General features: G+C 46.2%; 1 protein-coding gene across 1 annotated transcript in view; it reads left to right on the top strand.

The window, feature by feature from the left end:
- LOC121848542 (3-oxo-5-alpha-steroid 4-dehydrogenase 2-like) overlaps positions 1-15,765 on the top strand; it is a 26,625-nt gene extending 10,860 nt beyond the window's left edge. Inside the window, exons 4-5 of the mRNA XM_042333118.1 lie at positions 9,306-9,456; positions 15,688-15,765. Of these exons, the coding sequence (XP_042189052.1) occupies positions 9,306-9,456; positions 15,688-15,754 (218 nt within the window). The 3' untranslated portion in view covers positions 15,755-15,765. The remainder of the gene's footprint in view (positions 1-9,305; positions 9,457-15,687) is intronic.
- Positions 15,766-16,559: the final 794 nt, after the last annotated feature.

Raw genomic sequence — 16,559 nt, 5'->3', positions numbered from 1 at the left:
TGAGTGTGTAAGTCCTGTGTGTCTGAGTGTGTGAGTGTGTGTCTCTGTGTGTCTGAGTGTGTGTCTCTGTGTCTGAGTGTGTGTGTCTCTATGTCTGAGTGTGTGAGTCTGTGTGTCTGTGAGTGTGTGTGTCTGTGTGTGTATCTCTCTGTGTCTCTCTGAGTGTGTGTCTCTGTGTCTGGGTGTGTGTCTCTGTGTCTGGGTGTGTGCCTCTGTGTCTGAGTGTGTGTCTCTCTGTGTCTGTGAGTGTGTGTGTGTCTCTGTGAGTGTGTGTGTGTCTCTGTGAGTGTGTGTGTGTCTCTGTGAGTGTGTGTGTGTCTCTGTGTCTGAGTGTGTGTCTCTGTGTCTGAGTGTGTGTCTCTGTGTCTGTGTGTGTCTCTCTGTGTCTGAGTGTGTGTCTGTGTGTCTGAGTGTGTGTCTGTGTGTCTGAGTGTGTGTCTCTGTGTCTGGGTGTGTGTCTCTGTGTCTGAGTGTGTGTCTCTGTATGTCTGAGTGTGTGTGTCTTTGTGCGTCTCTCTGAGTGTCTGAGCGTGTGAGTCTGTGTGTCTGAGTGTGTGAATGTGTGCACCTGAGCGTGTGCCTCTGTGTGTGTCTGAGCGTGTGCCTCTGTGTGTGTGTGTCTCTGTGAGTGTCTGAGCGTGTGTCTCTGTATGTGTCTGAGTGTGTGTCTCTCTGTGACTGCGTGAGTGTGTGCGTCTCTCTGTGTCTGTGTGTGTGTCTCTCCGTATCTCTATGAGTGTGTGTATGTCTCTGTGTCTGAGTGTGTGTATGTCTCTGTGTCTGAGTGTGTGTCTCTGTGTCTGAGTGTGTGTCTCTGTGTCTGAGTGTGTGTGTCCCTGTGTGTCTCAGTGTGTGTGTCTCTCTTGTGTCTGAGTGTGCGTCTCTCTATGTCTGACTGTGTGAGTCTGTGTGTCTGAGTGTGTGAGTGTGTGTGTCTCTGTGTGTGTCTGAGCGTGTGTCTCTGTGTGTGTCTGAGCGTGTGTGTCTCTGTGTGTGTCTGAGCGTGTGTGTCTCTGTGTGTGTCTGAGCGTGTGTCTCTGTGTGTGTCTGAGCGTGTGTCTCTGTGTGTGTCTGAGCGTGTGTCTCTCTGTGTCTGTGACTGTGTGAGTGTGTGTCTCTCTATGTCTGTGAGTGTGTGCGTCTCTATGTCTGAGTGTGTGTGTCTCTGTGTGTCTCAGTGTGTGCGTCTCTCTATGTCTGAGTGTGTGAGTCTGTGTGTCTGAGTGTGTGAGTGTGTGTCTCGGTGTGTCTGAGTGTATGTCTCTGTGTGTCTGAGTGTGTGTCTCTGTGTCTGAGTGTGTGTGTCTCTGTATGTCTCAGTGTGTGCGTCTCTCTATGTCTGAGTGTGTAAGTCTGTGTGTCTGAGTGTGTGAGTGTGTGTCTCTGTGTGTCTGAGTGTGTGTCTCTGTGTCTGAGTGTGTGTGTCTCTGTCTGAGTGTGTGAGTCTGTGTGTCTGTGATTGTGTGAGTGTGTGTCGCTCTATGTCTGTGAGTGTGTGCGTCTCTTTGTGTCTGTGTGTGTATCTCTCTGTGTCTCTCTGAGTGTGTGTCTCTGTGTCTGGGTGTGTGTCTCTGTGTCTGGGTGTGTGTCTCTGTGTGTGTCTGAGCGTGTGTGTCTCTGTGTGTGTCTGAGCGTGTGTCTCTCTGTGTCTGTGACTGTGAGTGTGTGTGTCTCTCTGTGTCTGTGAGTGTGTGTGTGTCTCTGTGAGTGTGTGTGTGTCTCTGTGAGTGTGTGTGTGTCTCTGTGTCTGAGTGTGTGTCTCTGTGTCTGAGTGTGTGACTCTGTGTCTGGGTGTGTCTCTCTGTGTCTGAGTGTGTGTCTGAGTGTGTTGAGTGTGTGTCTGTGTGTCTGAGTGTGTGTCTCTGTGTGTCTGAGTGTGTGTCTCTGTGTCTGGGTGTGTGTCTCTGTGTCTGAGTGTGTGTCTCTGTATGTCTGAGCGTGTGAGTCTGTGTGTCTGAGTGTGTGAATGTGTGCACCTGAGCGTGTGCCTCTGTGTGTGTCTGAGCGTGTGCCTCTGTGTGTGTGTGTCTCTGTGAGTGTCTGAGCGTGTGTCTCTGTGTGTGTCTGAGTGTGTGTCTCTCTGTGACTGCGTGTGTGTCTCTCCGTATCTCTATGAGTGGGTGTATGTCTCTGTGTCTGAGTGTGTGTATGTCTCTGTGTCTGAGTGTGTGTCTCTGTGTCTGAGTGTGTGTCTCTGTGTCTGAGTGTGTGTGTCCCTGTGTGTCTCAGTGTGTGTGTCTCTCTTGTGTCTGAGTGTGCGTCTCTCTATGTCTGACTGTGTGAGTCTGTGTGTCTGAGTGTGTGAGTGTGTGCGTCTCTGTGTGTCTGAGCGTGTGTCTCTCTGTGCGTCTTAGCGTGTGTGTCTCTGTGTGTGTCTGAGCGTGTGTGTCTCTGTGTGTGTCTGAGCGTGTGTGTCTCTGTGTCTGTGACTGTGTGAGTGTCTGTCTCTCTATGTCTGTGAGTGTGTGCGTCTCTATGTCTGAGTGTGTGTGTCTCTGTGTGTCTCAGTGTGTGCGTCTCTCTATGTCTGAGTGTGTGAGTCTGTGTGTCTGAGTGTGTGAGTGTGTGTCTCGGTGTGTCTGAGTGTGTGTCTCTGTGTGTCTGAGTGTGTGTCTCTGTGTGTGTCTGATCGTGTGTCACTCTGTGTCTGTGATTGTGTGAGTGTCTGTCTCTCTATGTCTGTGAGTGTGTGCGTCTCTTTGTGTTTGTGTGTGTATCTCTCTGTATCTCTCTGAGTGTGCGTCTCTATGTCTGAGTGTGTGTGTCTCTGTGTGTCTCAGTGTGTGCGTCTCTCTATGTCTGAGTGTGTAAGTCTGTGTGTCTGAGTGTGTGAGTGTGTGTCTCTGTGTGTCTGAGTGTGTGTCTCTGTGTCTGAGTGTGTGTGTCTCTATGCCTGAGTGTGTGAGTCTGTGTGTCTGTGATTGTGTGAGTGTGTGTCGCTCTATGTCTGTGAGTGTGTGCGTCTTTTTGTGTCTGTGTGTGTATCTCTCTGTGTCTCTCTGAGTGTGTGTCTCTGTGTCTGGGTGTGTGTCTCTGTGTCTGGGTGTGTGCCTCTGTGTGTGTCTGAGCGTGTGTGTGTCTCTGTGTGTGTCTGAGCGTGTGTCTCTCTATGTCTGTGAGTGTGTGTGTGTCTCTGTGAGTGTGTGTGTGTCTCTGTGAGTGTGTGTGTGTCTCTGTGAGTGTGTGTGTGTCTCTGTGTCTGATTGTGTGTCTCTGTGTCTGAGTGTGTGTCTCTGTGTCTGGGTGTGTCTCTCTGTGTCTGAGTGTGTGTCTGAGTGTCTTGAGTGTGTGTCTGTGTGTCTGAGTGTGTGTCTCTGTGTCTGAGTGTGTGTCTCTGTGTCTGAGTGTGTGTCTCTGTGTGTCTGAGTGTGTGTGTCTTTGTGCGTCTCTCTGAGTGTCTGAGCGTGTGAGTCTGTGTGTCTGAGTGTGTGAATGTGTGCACCTGAGCGTGTGCCTCTGTGTGTGTCTGAGCGTGTGCCTCTGTGTGTGTGTGTCTCTGTGAGTGTCTGAGCGTGTGTCTCTGTATGTGTCTGAGTGTGTGTCTCTCTGTGACTGCGTGAGTGTGTGCGTCTCTCTGTGTCTGTGTGTGTGTCTCTCCGTATCTCTATGAGTGGGTGTATGTCTCTGTGTCTGAGTGTGTGTATGTCTCTGTGTCTGAGTGTGTGTCTCTGTGTCTGAGTGTGTGTCTCTGTGTCTGAGTGTGTGTGTCCCTGTGTGTCTCAGTGTGTGTGTCTCTCTTGTGTCTGAGTGTGCGTCTCTCTATGTCTGACTGTGTGAGTCTGTGTGTCTGAGTGTGTGAGTGTGTGCGTCTCTGTGTGTGTCTGAGCGTGTGTCTCTGTGTGTGTCTGAGCGTGTGTGTCTCTGTGTGTGTCTGAGCGTGTGTGTCTCTGTGTGTGTCTGAGCGTGTGTGTCTCTGTGTGTGTCTGAGCGTGTGTGTCTCTGTGTGTGTCTGAGCGTGTGTCTCTCTGTGTCTGTGACTGTGTGAGTGTCTGTCTCTCTATGTCTGTGAGTGTGTGCATCTCTATGTCTGAGTGTGTGTGTCTCTGTGTGTCTCAGTGTGTGCGTCTCTCTATGTCTGAGTGTGTGAGTCTGTGTGTCTGAGTGTGTGAGTGTGTGTCTCGGTGTGTCTGAGTGTATGTCTCTGTGTGTCTGAGTGTGTGTCTCTGTGTCTGAGTGTGTGTGTCTCTGTATGTCTCAGTGTGTGCGTCTCTCTATGTCTGAGTGTGTAAGTCTGTGTGTCTGAGTGTGTGAGTGTGTGTCTCTGTTTGTCTGAGTGTGTGTCTCTGTGTCTGAGTGTGTGTGTCTCTGTCTGAGTGTGTGAGTCTGTGTGTCTGTGATTGTGTGAGTGTGTGTCGCTCTATGTCTGTGAGTGTGTGCGTCTCTTTGTGTCTGTGTGTGTATCTCTCTGTGTCTCTCTGAGTGTGTGCCTCTGTGTGTGTCTGAGCGTGTGTGTCTCTGTGTGTGTCTGAGCGTGTGTCTCTCTGTGTCTGTGACTGTGTGAGTATGTGTCTCTCTATGTCTGTGAGTGTGTGTGTGTCTCTGTGAGTGTGTGTGTGTCTCTGTGAGTGTGTGTGTGTCTCTGTGTCTGAGTGTGTGTCTCTGTGTCTGAGTGTGTGACTCTGTGTCTGGGTGTGTCTCTCTGTGTCTGAGTGTGTGTCTGAGTGTCTTGAGTGTGTGTCTGTGTGTCTGAGTGTGTGTCTCTGTGTGTCTGAGTGTGTGTCTCTGTGTCTGGGTGTGTGTCTCTGTGTCTGAGTGTGTGTCTCTGTATGTCTGAGCGTGTGAGTCTGTGTGTCTGAGTGTGTGAATGTGTGCACCTGAGCGTGTGCCTCTGTGTGTGTCTGAGCGTGTGCCTCTGTGTGTGTGTGTCTCTGTGAGTGTCTGAGCGTGTGTCTCTGTGTGTGTCTGAGTGTGTGTCTCTCTGTGACTGCGTGTGTGTCTCTCCGTATCTCTATGAGTGGGTGTATGTCTCTGTGTCTGAGTGTGTGTATGTCTCTGTGTCTGAGTGTGTGTCTCTGTGTCTGAGTGTGTGTCTCTGTGTCTGAGTGTGTGTGTCCCTGTGTGTCTCAGTGTGTGTGTCTCTCTTGTGTCTGAGTGTGCGTCTCTCTATGTCTGACTGTGTGAGTCTGTGTGTCTGAGTGTGTGAGTGTGTGCGTCTCTGTGTGTCTGAGCGTGTGTCTCTCTGTGCGTCTTAGCGTGTGTGTCTCTGTGTGTGTCTGAGCGTGTGTGTCTCTGTGTGTGTCTGAGCGTGTGTCTCTCTGTGTCTGTGACTGTGTGAGTGTCTGTCTCTCTATGTCTGTGAGTGTGTGCGTCTCTATGTCTGAGTGTGTGTGTCTCTGTGTGTCTCAGTGTGTGCGTCTCTCTATGTCTGAGTGTGTGAGTCTGTGTGTCTGAGTGTGTGAGTGTGTGTCTCGGTGTGTCTGAGTGTGTGTCTCTGTGTGTCTGAGTGTGTGTCTCTGTGTCTGAGTGTGTGTGTCTCTGTATGTCTCAGTGTGTGCGTCTCTCTATGTCTGAGTGTGTAAGTCTGTGTGTCTGAGTGTGTGAGTGTGTGTCTCTGTTTGTCTGAGTGTGTGTCTCTGTGTCTGAGTGTGTGTGTCTCTATGTCTGAGTGTGTGAGTCTGTGTGTCTGTGATTGTGTGAGTGTGTGTCGCTCTATGTCTGTGAGTGTGTGCGTCTCTTTGTGTCTGTGTGTGTATCTCTCTGTGTCTCTCTGAGTGTGTGTCTCTGTGTCTGGGTGTGTGTCTCTGTGTCTGGGTGTGTGTCTCTGTGTGTCTGAGTGTATGTGTCTGTGTGTGTCTCTCTGAGTGTCTGAGCGTGCGTCTCTCTTTCTCTGAGTGTGTGAGTCTGAGTGTGTGAGTGTGTACGTCTGAGTGTGTGCCTCTGTGTGTGTCTGAGCGTGTGTTTGTCTCTGTGTGTGTCTGAGCGTGTGTCTCTCTGTGCCTGCGTGAGTGTGTGTGTCTCTTGTGTCTGAGTGTGTCTCTCTGTGTGTCTGAGCGTGTGTGTCTGAGCGTGTGTCTCTCTGTGTCTGTGACTGTGAGTGTGTGTGTTTCTCTGTGTCTGTGAGTGTGTGTCTCTCTGTATCTCTGAGTGTGTGTGTGTCTTTGTGAGTGTGTGTGTGTCTCTGTGAGTGTGTGTGTGTCTCTGTGAGTGTGTGTGTGTCTCTGTGAGTGTGTGTGTGTCTCTCTGTCTGAGTGTGTGACTCTGTGTCTGGGTGTGTCTCTCTGTGTCTGAGTGTGTGTCTGAGTGTCTTGAGTGTGTGTCTGTGTGTCTGAGTGTGTGTCTGAGTGTGTGTCTGAGTGTGTGTCTTTGTGTGTCTGAGTGTGTGTCTCTGTGTGTGTCTGAGTGTGTGTCTCTCTATGTCTGTGTGTGTGTCTGTGTGTCTTGAGTGTGTGTCTGTGTATCTGAGTGTGTGTCTGAGTGTGTGTCTCTGTGTGTCTGAGTGTGTGTCTCTGTGTCTGGGTGTGTGTCTCTGTGTCTGAGTGTGTGTCTCTGTGTGTCTGAGTGTGTGTGTCTGTGTGCGTCTCTCTGAGTGTCTGAGCGTGTGAGTCTGTGTGTCTGAGTGTGTGAATGTGTGCATCTGAGCGTGTGCCTCTGTGTGTTTCTGAGCGTGTGCCTCTGTGTGTGTCTGAGCGTGTGTCTCTGTGTGTGTCTGATCGTGTGTCTCTCTGTGCCTGCATGAGTGTGTGTGTCTCTTGTGTCTGAGTGTGTCCCTTTGTGCGTCTGAGCGTGTGTGTCTTGTGTGTGTCTGAGAGTGTGTCTCTCTGTGTGTCTGAGCGTGTGTCTCTGTGTGTGTCTGAGCGTGTGTGTCTATGTGTTTGTCTATGTGTGTGTCTGAGCGTGTGTCTCTCTGTGTCTGTGACTGTGAGTGTGTCTCTCTGTGTCTGTGAGTGTGTGCATCTCTCTGTGTCTGTGTGTGTGTCTCTGTGTCTGATTGTATGTCTCTGTGTCTGAGTGTGTGTCTCTGTGTCTGAGTGTGTGTCTCTGTGTCCGAGTGCGTGTCTCTCTGTGTCCGAGTGCGTGTCTCTCTGTGTCCGAGTGCGTGTCTCTCTGTGTCTGAATGTGTGTCTCTGTGTCTGAGTGTGTGTCTCTGTGTCTGAGTATGTGACTCTGTGTCTGAGTGTGTCTCTCTGTGTCTGAGTGTGTGTTTCTCTGTGTCTGAGTGTGTGTATGAGTGTGTGTCTCTCTGTGTCTGGGTGTGTCTCTCTGTGTCCGAGTGTGTGTCTCTCTGTGTCTGGGTGTGTCTCTCTGTGTCCGAGTGTGTGTCTCTCTGTGTCTGAGTGTGTGTCTCTCTGTGTCTGTGTGTCTGAGTCTGTGTGTCTGAGTGCGTGTGTCTGTGTGTCTGAGTGCGTGTGTCTGTGTGTCTGAGCGTGTGTCTTCTGTGCGTCTGAGCGTGCGTCTCTCTGTGCGTCTGAGCGTGTGTCTCTGTGCGTCTGAGCGTGCGTGTTTCTGTGTGTCTGTGTGCGTGTGTCTGTGTGTCTGAGTGTGTGTGTCTGTGTGTCTGAGTCTGTGCGTCTCTCTGTGTGTCTGAGTCTGTGCGTCTCTCTGTGCGTCGGAGCGTGAGTCTCTCTGTGCGTCTAAGCGTGCGTTTCTCTGTGCGTCTGAGCGTGTGTCTCTGTGCGTCTGAGCGTGCGTCTCTCTGTGCGTCTGAGCGTGTGTCTCTGTGCGTCTGAGCGTGCGTGTCTCTGTGCGTCTGACCGTGCGTCTCTCTGTGCGTCTGAGCGTGCGTCTCTGTGTGCGTCTGAGCGTGCGTCTCTGTGTGCGTCTGAGCGTGTGTCTCTGTGCGTCTGAGCGTGCGTCTCTCTGTGCGTCTGAGCATGCGTCTCTGTGTGCGTCTGAGCGTGTGTCTCTGTGCGTCTGAGCGTGCGTCTCTGTGTGCGTCTGAGCGTGTGTCTCTGTGTGCGTCTGAGCTTGTGCGTCTGTGTGTGTCTGAGAGTGTGTCTCTCTGTGTCTGTGACTGTGTGAGTGTGTGTGTGTCTCTGTGTCCGTGAGTGTGTGTGTCTCTCTGGGATCTTTAAAGTCCTCCTGGACAGTCAGACAGGACTTTAATATTTTATTCGAAGAGTGCCACCTCCACACGCCTAGCACTGCATTTGAAGTGTCAGGCTAGACTACATTGGTTCCAGGTCCTGACATAAACCTTGAACCCAAACCTTCTGACTCAGAAGCAAGAGTGCTTAATTCAGAAGCTGGCTTTTTAAATAAAGTTAAAAAGAACTGTGGAAAACCAGCTTCAAGTTTGTTCTTAATGTAAGCTTTTCCGTAATTCCGAATGATCTTAAATTTTAGAAAAGCGGACTTAAGGCTAAGACTGAGAAATGTTTCATCTCCAATATGAACAGAAATTGATACCACTTGATACCCCAGGTTTAAAAATAGCTTTATTAGACATCAGTAATCAGATCAAATGCATGGATTATTATTATCCAGAATGTGCTAACCCCATGCTGATGGTAGATGGACTATGTGGTTCTGCCACTAGAGGTCCCAGTAAATTGGGGAAGAGCTTTTTTCAGGTCATGACATATTTTCCATTAAACCTCAGGAAGTTATGTGAGGTTTCTTTGGAGCTGTGCTGACTTCATGGTAACATGCTTGGCAACATTAGAGTTGAGGTACAGATCAGCCATGATCTAATGCAATGGTGGAACAGGCTTGAGTGGCTGAATGGCCTACTCCTGGTCCTATGTTCGTAACAGTTTGTTGGAATCGAGTCAATCCTCTGTGGGCGTCTCAGTCATCCAGTTCCATGGACCAGCCAGCCAGGCTCATCAACAGTTAACCCTCAAGCCAGAATACTAATGGGTAGGGTAGGTTTTGCTGGATAAGCAGGTTGATGCTTGCCAGAGAATGCTCTCTGCTATTTTAGCTGGTTAAACTCCAACAGTACCCAAACACACACTCTTTGATCCCTTGCAAATGTGCGCCAAAAAAACTCTGGAATTGGGTAAGCAGGGTACATCCCTTCAGACACAAGGATTCCATTCCAGACACACCAAAATTTCCAATACGCAGGTGGCACACATAATTGGAACACTTAATTTGGTTTGGATACTCTTTAAGCGCAATGATGGGTTTTGGCTTGTGTCAGACACCAGGCTAACCATAAATAAATTAAATAAATTCCAAAAATAAATTGGAATCTCATTGTTTCATTTACAAGAAGTTACTAGAAAACTTTTTTGCTTTTTTTTGCAATTCTTTCCTTACTTCTATTAATTTTCAATGATCCTGAACTCTAACTAAAAGTAGACACCAAACCAGTGACAGAACGACAAAGAATCAGCGAATCCCTTTCCTCTCTTTTACAGGTGGATTATTTGAATATATTTCTGGAGCCAATTTCTTTGGCGAGATATTGGAGTGGTCTGGTTATGCCATTGCAACCTGGTCCTTCCCAGCCTTCTCGTTTGCTGTGTTTTCAGCCTCTTTTGTAGGACCTCGAGCATATCACCACCACAGGTAAGTTGTGCTTCATATGGTTCTCATACTGTCTTGGTTTGTCCTTTCATTAGTTGCCCACACTGCATCCTCTAACACCCCTCCAAGTTCCTTTCAGCTGAACATTCCCCATTTCAATTGCTTCCCACTCTTTCTTTGTATCTTGTAGATCACACTCAAATAGCCTGCTTCAACCTTCTTTAGCTCTTTGTAAAAATTCCCTTCTTCTGTCATGGTTACCCTGTTTTTGTACAACCTTTAGCCTATGTCTATACTAATAAAATGACAATGTCTGTGTGTCTGTGTATCTGACAAACCACCTTTACATTAGTATCACAAACCACTTTTATTTAAAATAGCAGGGACAGCTTTGGTGAGTCAATTCTGAAAACTGTCTGAGTAAGTTGAAATATATTGTGAGAGACCACATGGTTCTTAGTGGGGGAAAAACACCTCTCTGATACATTGTTTAAGGGGACGAGGGCAGCAGGCTTGACTCTGGGTCGCCAGCTTTTGGTCACCATCTGGGTTACATGCATGACTTGAGAGGGATTAACTCCAAGTTTAGATTTGTTTTTAATTTACTAGTTTTACAGTTTCAGTGTTGAGGGTTATCTATTTCCAATGTTGCATTTGTTTGTCTTATTAATGGTTAGAGAAACTAGACATAGGATTGTCTAGGGCTAATAAAACTCTGTTGCATTTTCTCAGTAGTATCTTCGAGTCTTTGTTAAATTCTTAAGGAGGGAGGTAGGGAAATGCACAAAACAGGTAGTAGCTGGACTCAGTGGCCTGGTAGTGTGATAATAATAATAATCCTTGCATTTGATATAGCGCTTTTCACGTCGGGAGGACGTCCCAAAGCGCTTCACAGAACACACTGTAAAGTGAATTGACTGTATATTTGTGGGCGAACGCGGCAGCCAATTGCGCACAGCAATGTCCCACAGACAGTCGTAGATTGAAAATGACCAATTTATTATTGTTTTGGGTTTTGGAGGGATTATTATTAGGCTCTGTGTGGAGTAAGGAAACTTGCCCAAGGTTTCGCCCTCTGCCTGGAATTGAACTCAGGTCTCTCACTTGCAAAGCGAGTGCTCTAACCACTGAGCTACAGGACTCTACGGAATGGCTGCAGCCTGAGCATCAACAAGCCACAGCTCCAGCACTGCACCTGATTGGCACTGAGAAAAGCATCTCAATTGCATGAGCAGTAAATCAACAACAGCAGCAAATTGCATTTATACAGTGCTCTCTGCTTTATACAGTGATAAGGTAGACTTGGGGCAGATGTTTCCACTTGTGAGTGTTAGAATATACCAATCCCGAGGATCCGAAATAATGACTCAACAATCCTTAATAAAGGTATAATGGTTTATTATTCACAAACAGTTTATGAGTATATAGCAAAAGAGATAAATGGTCATACTACCAGTTCTATGTGGTCTGTAGGCTGATTTCAGTCTTTCATGTCGGCTTCTCAGCTCAAGCTTTTGCAATACTCACGTTCTCTCTTTGTCTCTCTCTCCCTGCTTCCACCCTTCTCTGTTCGGTGGCACCCCAATTATACTAAATTTGCCTCTAAACTTTGCTCCAGGAAGATAAAATTATGATCTCCAGAATTGTAGTCTTTTTTCTTGTTTAACCTGATCAACGAGGTTTTCTTCTTTTGGCCATCTGGAATTGAGAGAGGTTTAACCGTATCTCAGTATTATCCTTGAGGGTGTAACTAGTTTACAAGAAAAGCTTTCAGACGCACATTCCATTGTCCTGGTGCCAGGCTCAGGGTCTCCGCCTATCCTCAGGTGGCCCTTACCTCATACTCCAGGACGAGAGGTCGTGCCTGCTTCTCCCAGCGCCTGGAACCGACAGGCTCAGCGTTCTTCTAATGTTTTTAAACCAATGTTTTATAATTTCCATAAGGTGTTATAATTTCTATATATTTCCGTCAATCTAACATGAGCGCTACCAACATGCTACAACACGTGGAACGTGCTATCACAAAGAGTTGTTGAGGCAAATAGCATAGATGTATTTCAGGGAAAGCTAGATAGGTACATGAGGGAGAAAGGAATAGAAGATTATGCTTGAGGGCTTAGTTGAGGAAGGGCAGGAGGAGGCTCCTGTGGAGCATAAACACCAGTTGGGCCGAATGGCCTGTTTCTGTGCTGTTTATTCTAATATATTCTCCATGCCGGGTGGCACTCTTGAGTCAGTTGAGAATATCTGTTGTCATGTTGCTGTAAGTAGTGACGTTCCACAAGAGTAGGCATTTGCACTTACAGAGATAGAACTGAAAACAGAGGCCACTTAGTACATTTTGCATTGCTAATTTTCATGTGTTAGACAAAAGGGGTGAGAACCGTCGCACTTTCCTTCTCTTGCCAGTAAATTTTGAGTTTCTTGGAGCAACATTACAAGCTCTTTAACATCAATTTGTTGCTTCCTCTCAAACTCAGTGAATTGTTCCTGATCTTTAGCATCCACTTCTGCAATTCTATCACAAGCTCTGCTGACCTCAACCTCCTACTAGGCGCCTGTCAGTTTGTGCACAAACAACAATTTGTTTGAAATCTGCGTTAAGTTAGAGAGGGATATAGTTAAATCTGAGGCAAGTATTCTAAATTTAAATAAGGGTAATTTTGTGGGTATGAGGAAAGATTTAGGTAAAATAGACAGGAGAATAAGATTAAGAGGTAAAAATGTAGACCAACAGTGGCAAATAAATTATGTTATGCTGGAGTTATGTTATGTTATGCTGGAGTTAGATTAGAAGATCAGGAATGATTGAATGGCGGAGCAGGCTCGAAGGGCCAAATAGCCTACTCCTGCTCCTACACGTTATGTTAGGATATAGTGCAAAATTCTCAGTGGTCGCATATTCCCTTGCGGAATAAGAATACCACAGGGAAAGCAATTCATCCGTGCCTAACTAGAGCAGTTAGGGAAAGCATCAAATTAAAAGAAAAAGCTTATAAAACTGCTAAGAAAAGCAGCAAATCTGAAGATTGGGAGAGTTTTAGAAACCAGCAAAAAAGAAACTAAAAAACTCATTAAGAGCGAGAAAAAGGAGTATGAGGGTAAGCTAGCTAGCAACATTAAGTCTGATTGTAAAAGTTTTTACAAATACATTAAGAGGAATAGGCTAGTGAGGATAAATGTAGGTCCACTTCAGTCAGAGCAGGGGGAAGTTGCAAGGGGGGATAAGGACATGGCAGAGTCCCTAAATGGGTACTTTGCATCTGTCTTCACCCTAGAAGACACAACATGTCTGCCAACAATAGAGATGCACCAAGGGGATAAGGACAGGGAGCAACTTAGATAAATTTTCATTAGTAGAGAATTGGTGCTAGGGAAACTGTTAGCACTAAAAAGTGACAAATCCCCAGGTCCGGATGGCTTGCATCCCAGGGTTTTAAAAGAGGTAGCTTATGAGATAGTGGAGGCCTTGTGTCTGATCTTCCAAAATTCCTTGGATTCTGGAACAGTCCCCATGGATTGGAAGATCACAAATGTTACACTACTATTTAAAAAAGGTGGAAAGGAAAAGTTGGGGTACTAGTTAGTCTCACATCAGTGATAGGAAAAAATTTAGAATCATTGATTAAGGATGTGGTAGTGCGGTATTTAGAGGAGCACAACATAATTAGGCCAAGTCAACGTGGCTTTACAATAGGGAAGTCATGTTTGACAAATCTCATAGAGTTTTTTGAGGATATTTCCAGTAAACTAGATAAGGGTGAATCAGTGGATGTGGTCTATTTGGATTTCCAGACGGTATTCGATTAGGTGCGACATAAAAGGTTAGTCCAAGATATAAGGGCTCATGGAATTGGGGGGAGCATATTAACGTGGATTGGGGAATGGTTAACGGGTAGGAAACAAAGAGTAGGGATAAACGGGTCCTTTTCAGATTGGCGGGATGTGACTAGTGGAGTGCCACAAGGATCAGTCCTTGGCCTCAGCTATTTACCATCTATATCAACGATCTAGATGAGGACATTGAAGTTAATATATCTAAATTCACGGATGACACAAAACTAGGAGGAAGTGTCAACACAGAGGACGACATTAAAAAAATCCAGTGAGACATAGATAGGTTAGGTGATTGGGCAGGTAGGTGGCAGATGAAGTATAATGTAGGGAAGTGCGAAGTCATCCACCTGGGTAGCAAAAACAGTAGAGCAGGTTATTTTTTAAAAGGGGAGAGATTGGAATGTGTTAGCGTCCAGAGGGACTTGGGTGTCCTTGTACACCAATCACAGAAAGTTAGTCTGCAGGTGCAGTAAGCAATTAGGATGGCGATCAGTATGTTAGCATTCATTATGAAAGGATTAGAGTATAAGAGGAGGGAAGTCTTGCTGCAGCTGTATAGGGCCCTGGTGAGACCACACCTGGAATACTGTGTGCAGTTTTGGTCTCCTTATTTAAGGAAGGATGTACTTGACTTGGAGAGGATGCAGCGTAGATTTATTAGGATAGTACCAGAGATGAAGGGGATGAGTTACGAGGATAGGCTGACCAATCTGGGCCTATATTCTCTAGAATATAGAAGAATTAGAGGGGATTTTATAGAAACCTATAAAATCATCAAAGGGCATGATAGTGGGAGACTGTTTCCCCTGGTTGGAGAAACTAAGTGAGAGACCTGAGTTCAATTCCAGACAGGGCGAAACCTTGGGCAAGTTTCCTTACTCCACACGCCTAATAATAATCCCTCCAAAACCAAAAACAATAATAAATTGGTCATTTTCAATCTACAACTGTTTGTGGGACATTGCTGTGCGCAATTGGCTGCCGTGTTCGCCCACAAATATACAGTCAATTCACTTTACAGTGTGTTCTGTGAAGTGCTTTGGGACGTCCTCCCAACGTGAAAAGCGCTATATCAAATGCAAGGAGTATTATTATTATTAAAACCAGGGGTGACAACCTTAAAGTCAGAGGCCAGCCCTTTCGCACTGAGTTGAGGAAGAACTTCCTCACCACTCAAAGGGTGGTGAATGTATGGTACTCGCTACCCCAAAGGGCTGTTGACGCTCAGTCCTTGAACATATTCAAGACTGAGATAGATAGATTTCTTATTGCAAAAGGGATTAAGGGATATGGGGATAAGGCAGGGTCAGGTTAGATTAGAAGATCAGCAATGATTGAATGGCGGGGCAGGCTCGAAGGACCGAATGGCCTACTCCTGCTCCTACATGTTATGTTAATTTTCAGTTAAATAGTGGCTTTTATATCTTAGGGCCCTTTTCAGAGACACTGAGCAGGGTTTATGGGAAGGAAAAAGGGAACTGTAGGCATAGTTGAAGGGGCAGGTTTTTGTGCAGCTTTTTGAAAGACACATAGAAAGTTGCCCAGAAGAGTTCACACCATGCTTAACATTCCTCGCCCAGATTCACCTCCAGTTTAAACAAATTGGGTAATCAACTGGTCCAGTTAAACCATCACATTAACACTTAATCACTTGACTGGTTGATTCTTCTTAAAAAGCCAAATCCAATTTAGGGTGTAAACTCCTACGATCCTGATTTCAAATCCTTACAGCAGGGTATCTCCTATAGACTACATGGGGTGTTGTACAGTTTTGAAAATTTGTTATTTATACCTGAAATTTATAGAAAGATAGACTTAACAATTTGCATATTTATGGCTCAATTCACGTAAAAGATCATCTAATCCCTGACTGTTCAGCGCCTTGGGTGGACATCCCAATGTGCTGGATAGTCAGGGATTTGGACCCGAGTTGGAGGATGGGAACAGGGAAGGTGGAGGGTAGGAGGGTGGCCAAAGTCTCGGATGAAGAGAACGGTTTTGAAACTCGCCTTGAAGGAGGCAAGAGATGGAGAGAGGCGAAGGGAATGTGGGATGGAGTTCCACAGGGTGGGGGCAGAAAGGCCCAGCCACCAATGGTGGAGCAGGCTGGGCAGGGGACATGGAGTAGGCCAGAGCCTGCGGAATGGAGCAAGCGGACAGGTTGATATGGGGTCAATGTTTTGTGATTGAATAGTTCTTGATTCATGACCTAAATCTATGCTTTTTTTTATGTTTATGATATTTTGGTCAAACAAATAGGTTAGCCACCACTACTGTAGGTATCAAAAGAATTCAGGCTTAAACGGTTCTAAACTAATTAGGATTGAATGTGTATTTTATTTGGAGTAAAAGCATTCATACATTTTAATTTGTTGGAACCTCACTCTCACTTGTGTTTCGTGTCTCCCTGATTGATATTATTTTCCTGTTATTTAGATATTATCTTGAAAAGTTTGATGACTACCCCAAATCAAGGAAAGCTGTCATTCCTTTTATATTCTGAAGGATATGTGGGAGAGAATATCAAGAGTACAGTATATGTTTCTGAATTACGCCGTCTACATTGACATTCAAGCTGCTATATGACAAACTTCTGTATTACATTTTTCATCTTTACTGTTCATATACACCAACTGCTCGAATCGTCAGTCATTAATATCTTTGAATTGTGCCTTCAGCTCCCCTCTCGACTCTCTACCCTCTCGTCGCTCCCTCCCTTCCCTCCCCTCACCCTGACCATTTCCCCCCTGCTCGGGTCCCGACCCAACTGTCCACCGCCTTGGGACGTCCTCCCGACGTGAAAGGCGCTCTATAAATGAAATGTTGTTGTTGTTGTTGAATTGATTTCAGTGCATTTCCCGCTAAACTTTACTTTTTTTAAGGAGCTTTCATATTAATTATAAATCACAACCAAAGAAAGAGTAAAGATTTAAATATTTCATAGGTGCTCTACAATCTGTGTTTAATATTACCTGCCTGGCTGTGCTCCATTATTGGTTTCTGTCTTTGTATGTTTCCAAAATGAATTTTGCATCTTTTATCTGTGTCACCTTCATTCAGTTGTGAGAATGGTCAGCCAGGTGTCTGATTTATGTGGAAACCTTGCTGAAGGGTATCCAAACAAAACTGAGAGTACCACGTTTCCCACCTACACGTGGAAATCCCAGAGATATTTATTGGAATGGAATGCACATTCTTTCTCTGGAGTGGCATACCTATTTCTGGAGAGTATTAGGTGTAGGTTGGCAAGAGCCAAGGCTTGGGGATTCCAGAGTGTGCGCTGGGGTACTGCTGGAGTCTAACCAGCT

Source organism: Callorhinchus milii, unplaced genomic scaffold (assembly GCF_018977255.1).
Source record: "Callorhinchus milii isolate IMCB2004 unplaced genomic scaffold, IMCB_Cmil_1.0 Scaffold3, whole genome shotgun sequence".
Lineage (NCBI taxonomy): Eukaryota > Metazoa > Chordata > Chondrichthyes > Chimaeriformes > Callorhinchidae > Callorhinchus > Callorhinchus milii.
This window is presented reverse-complemented; position numbering and strand designations above follow the sequence as displayed.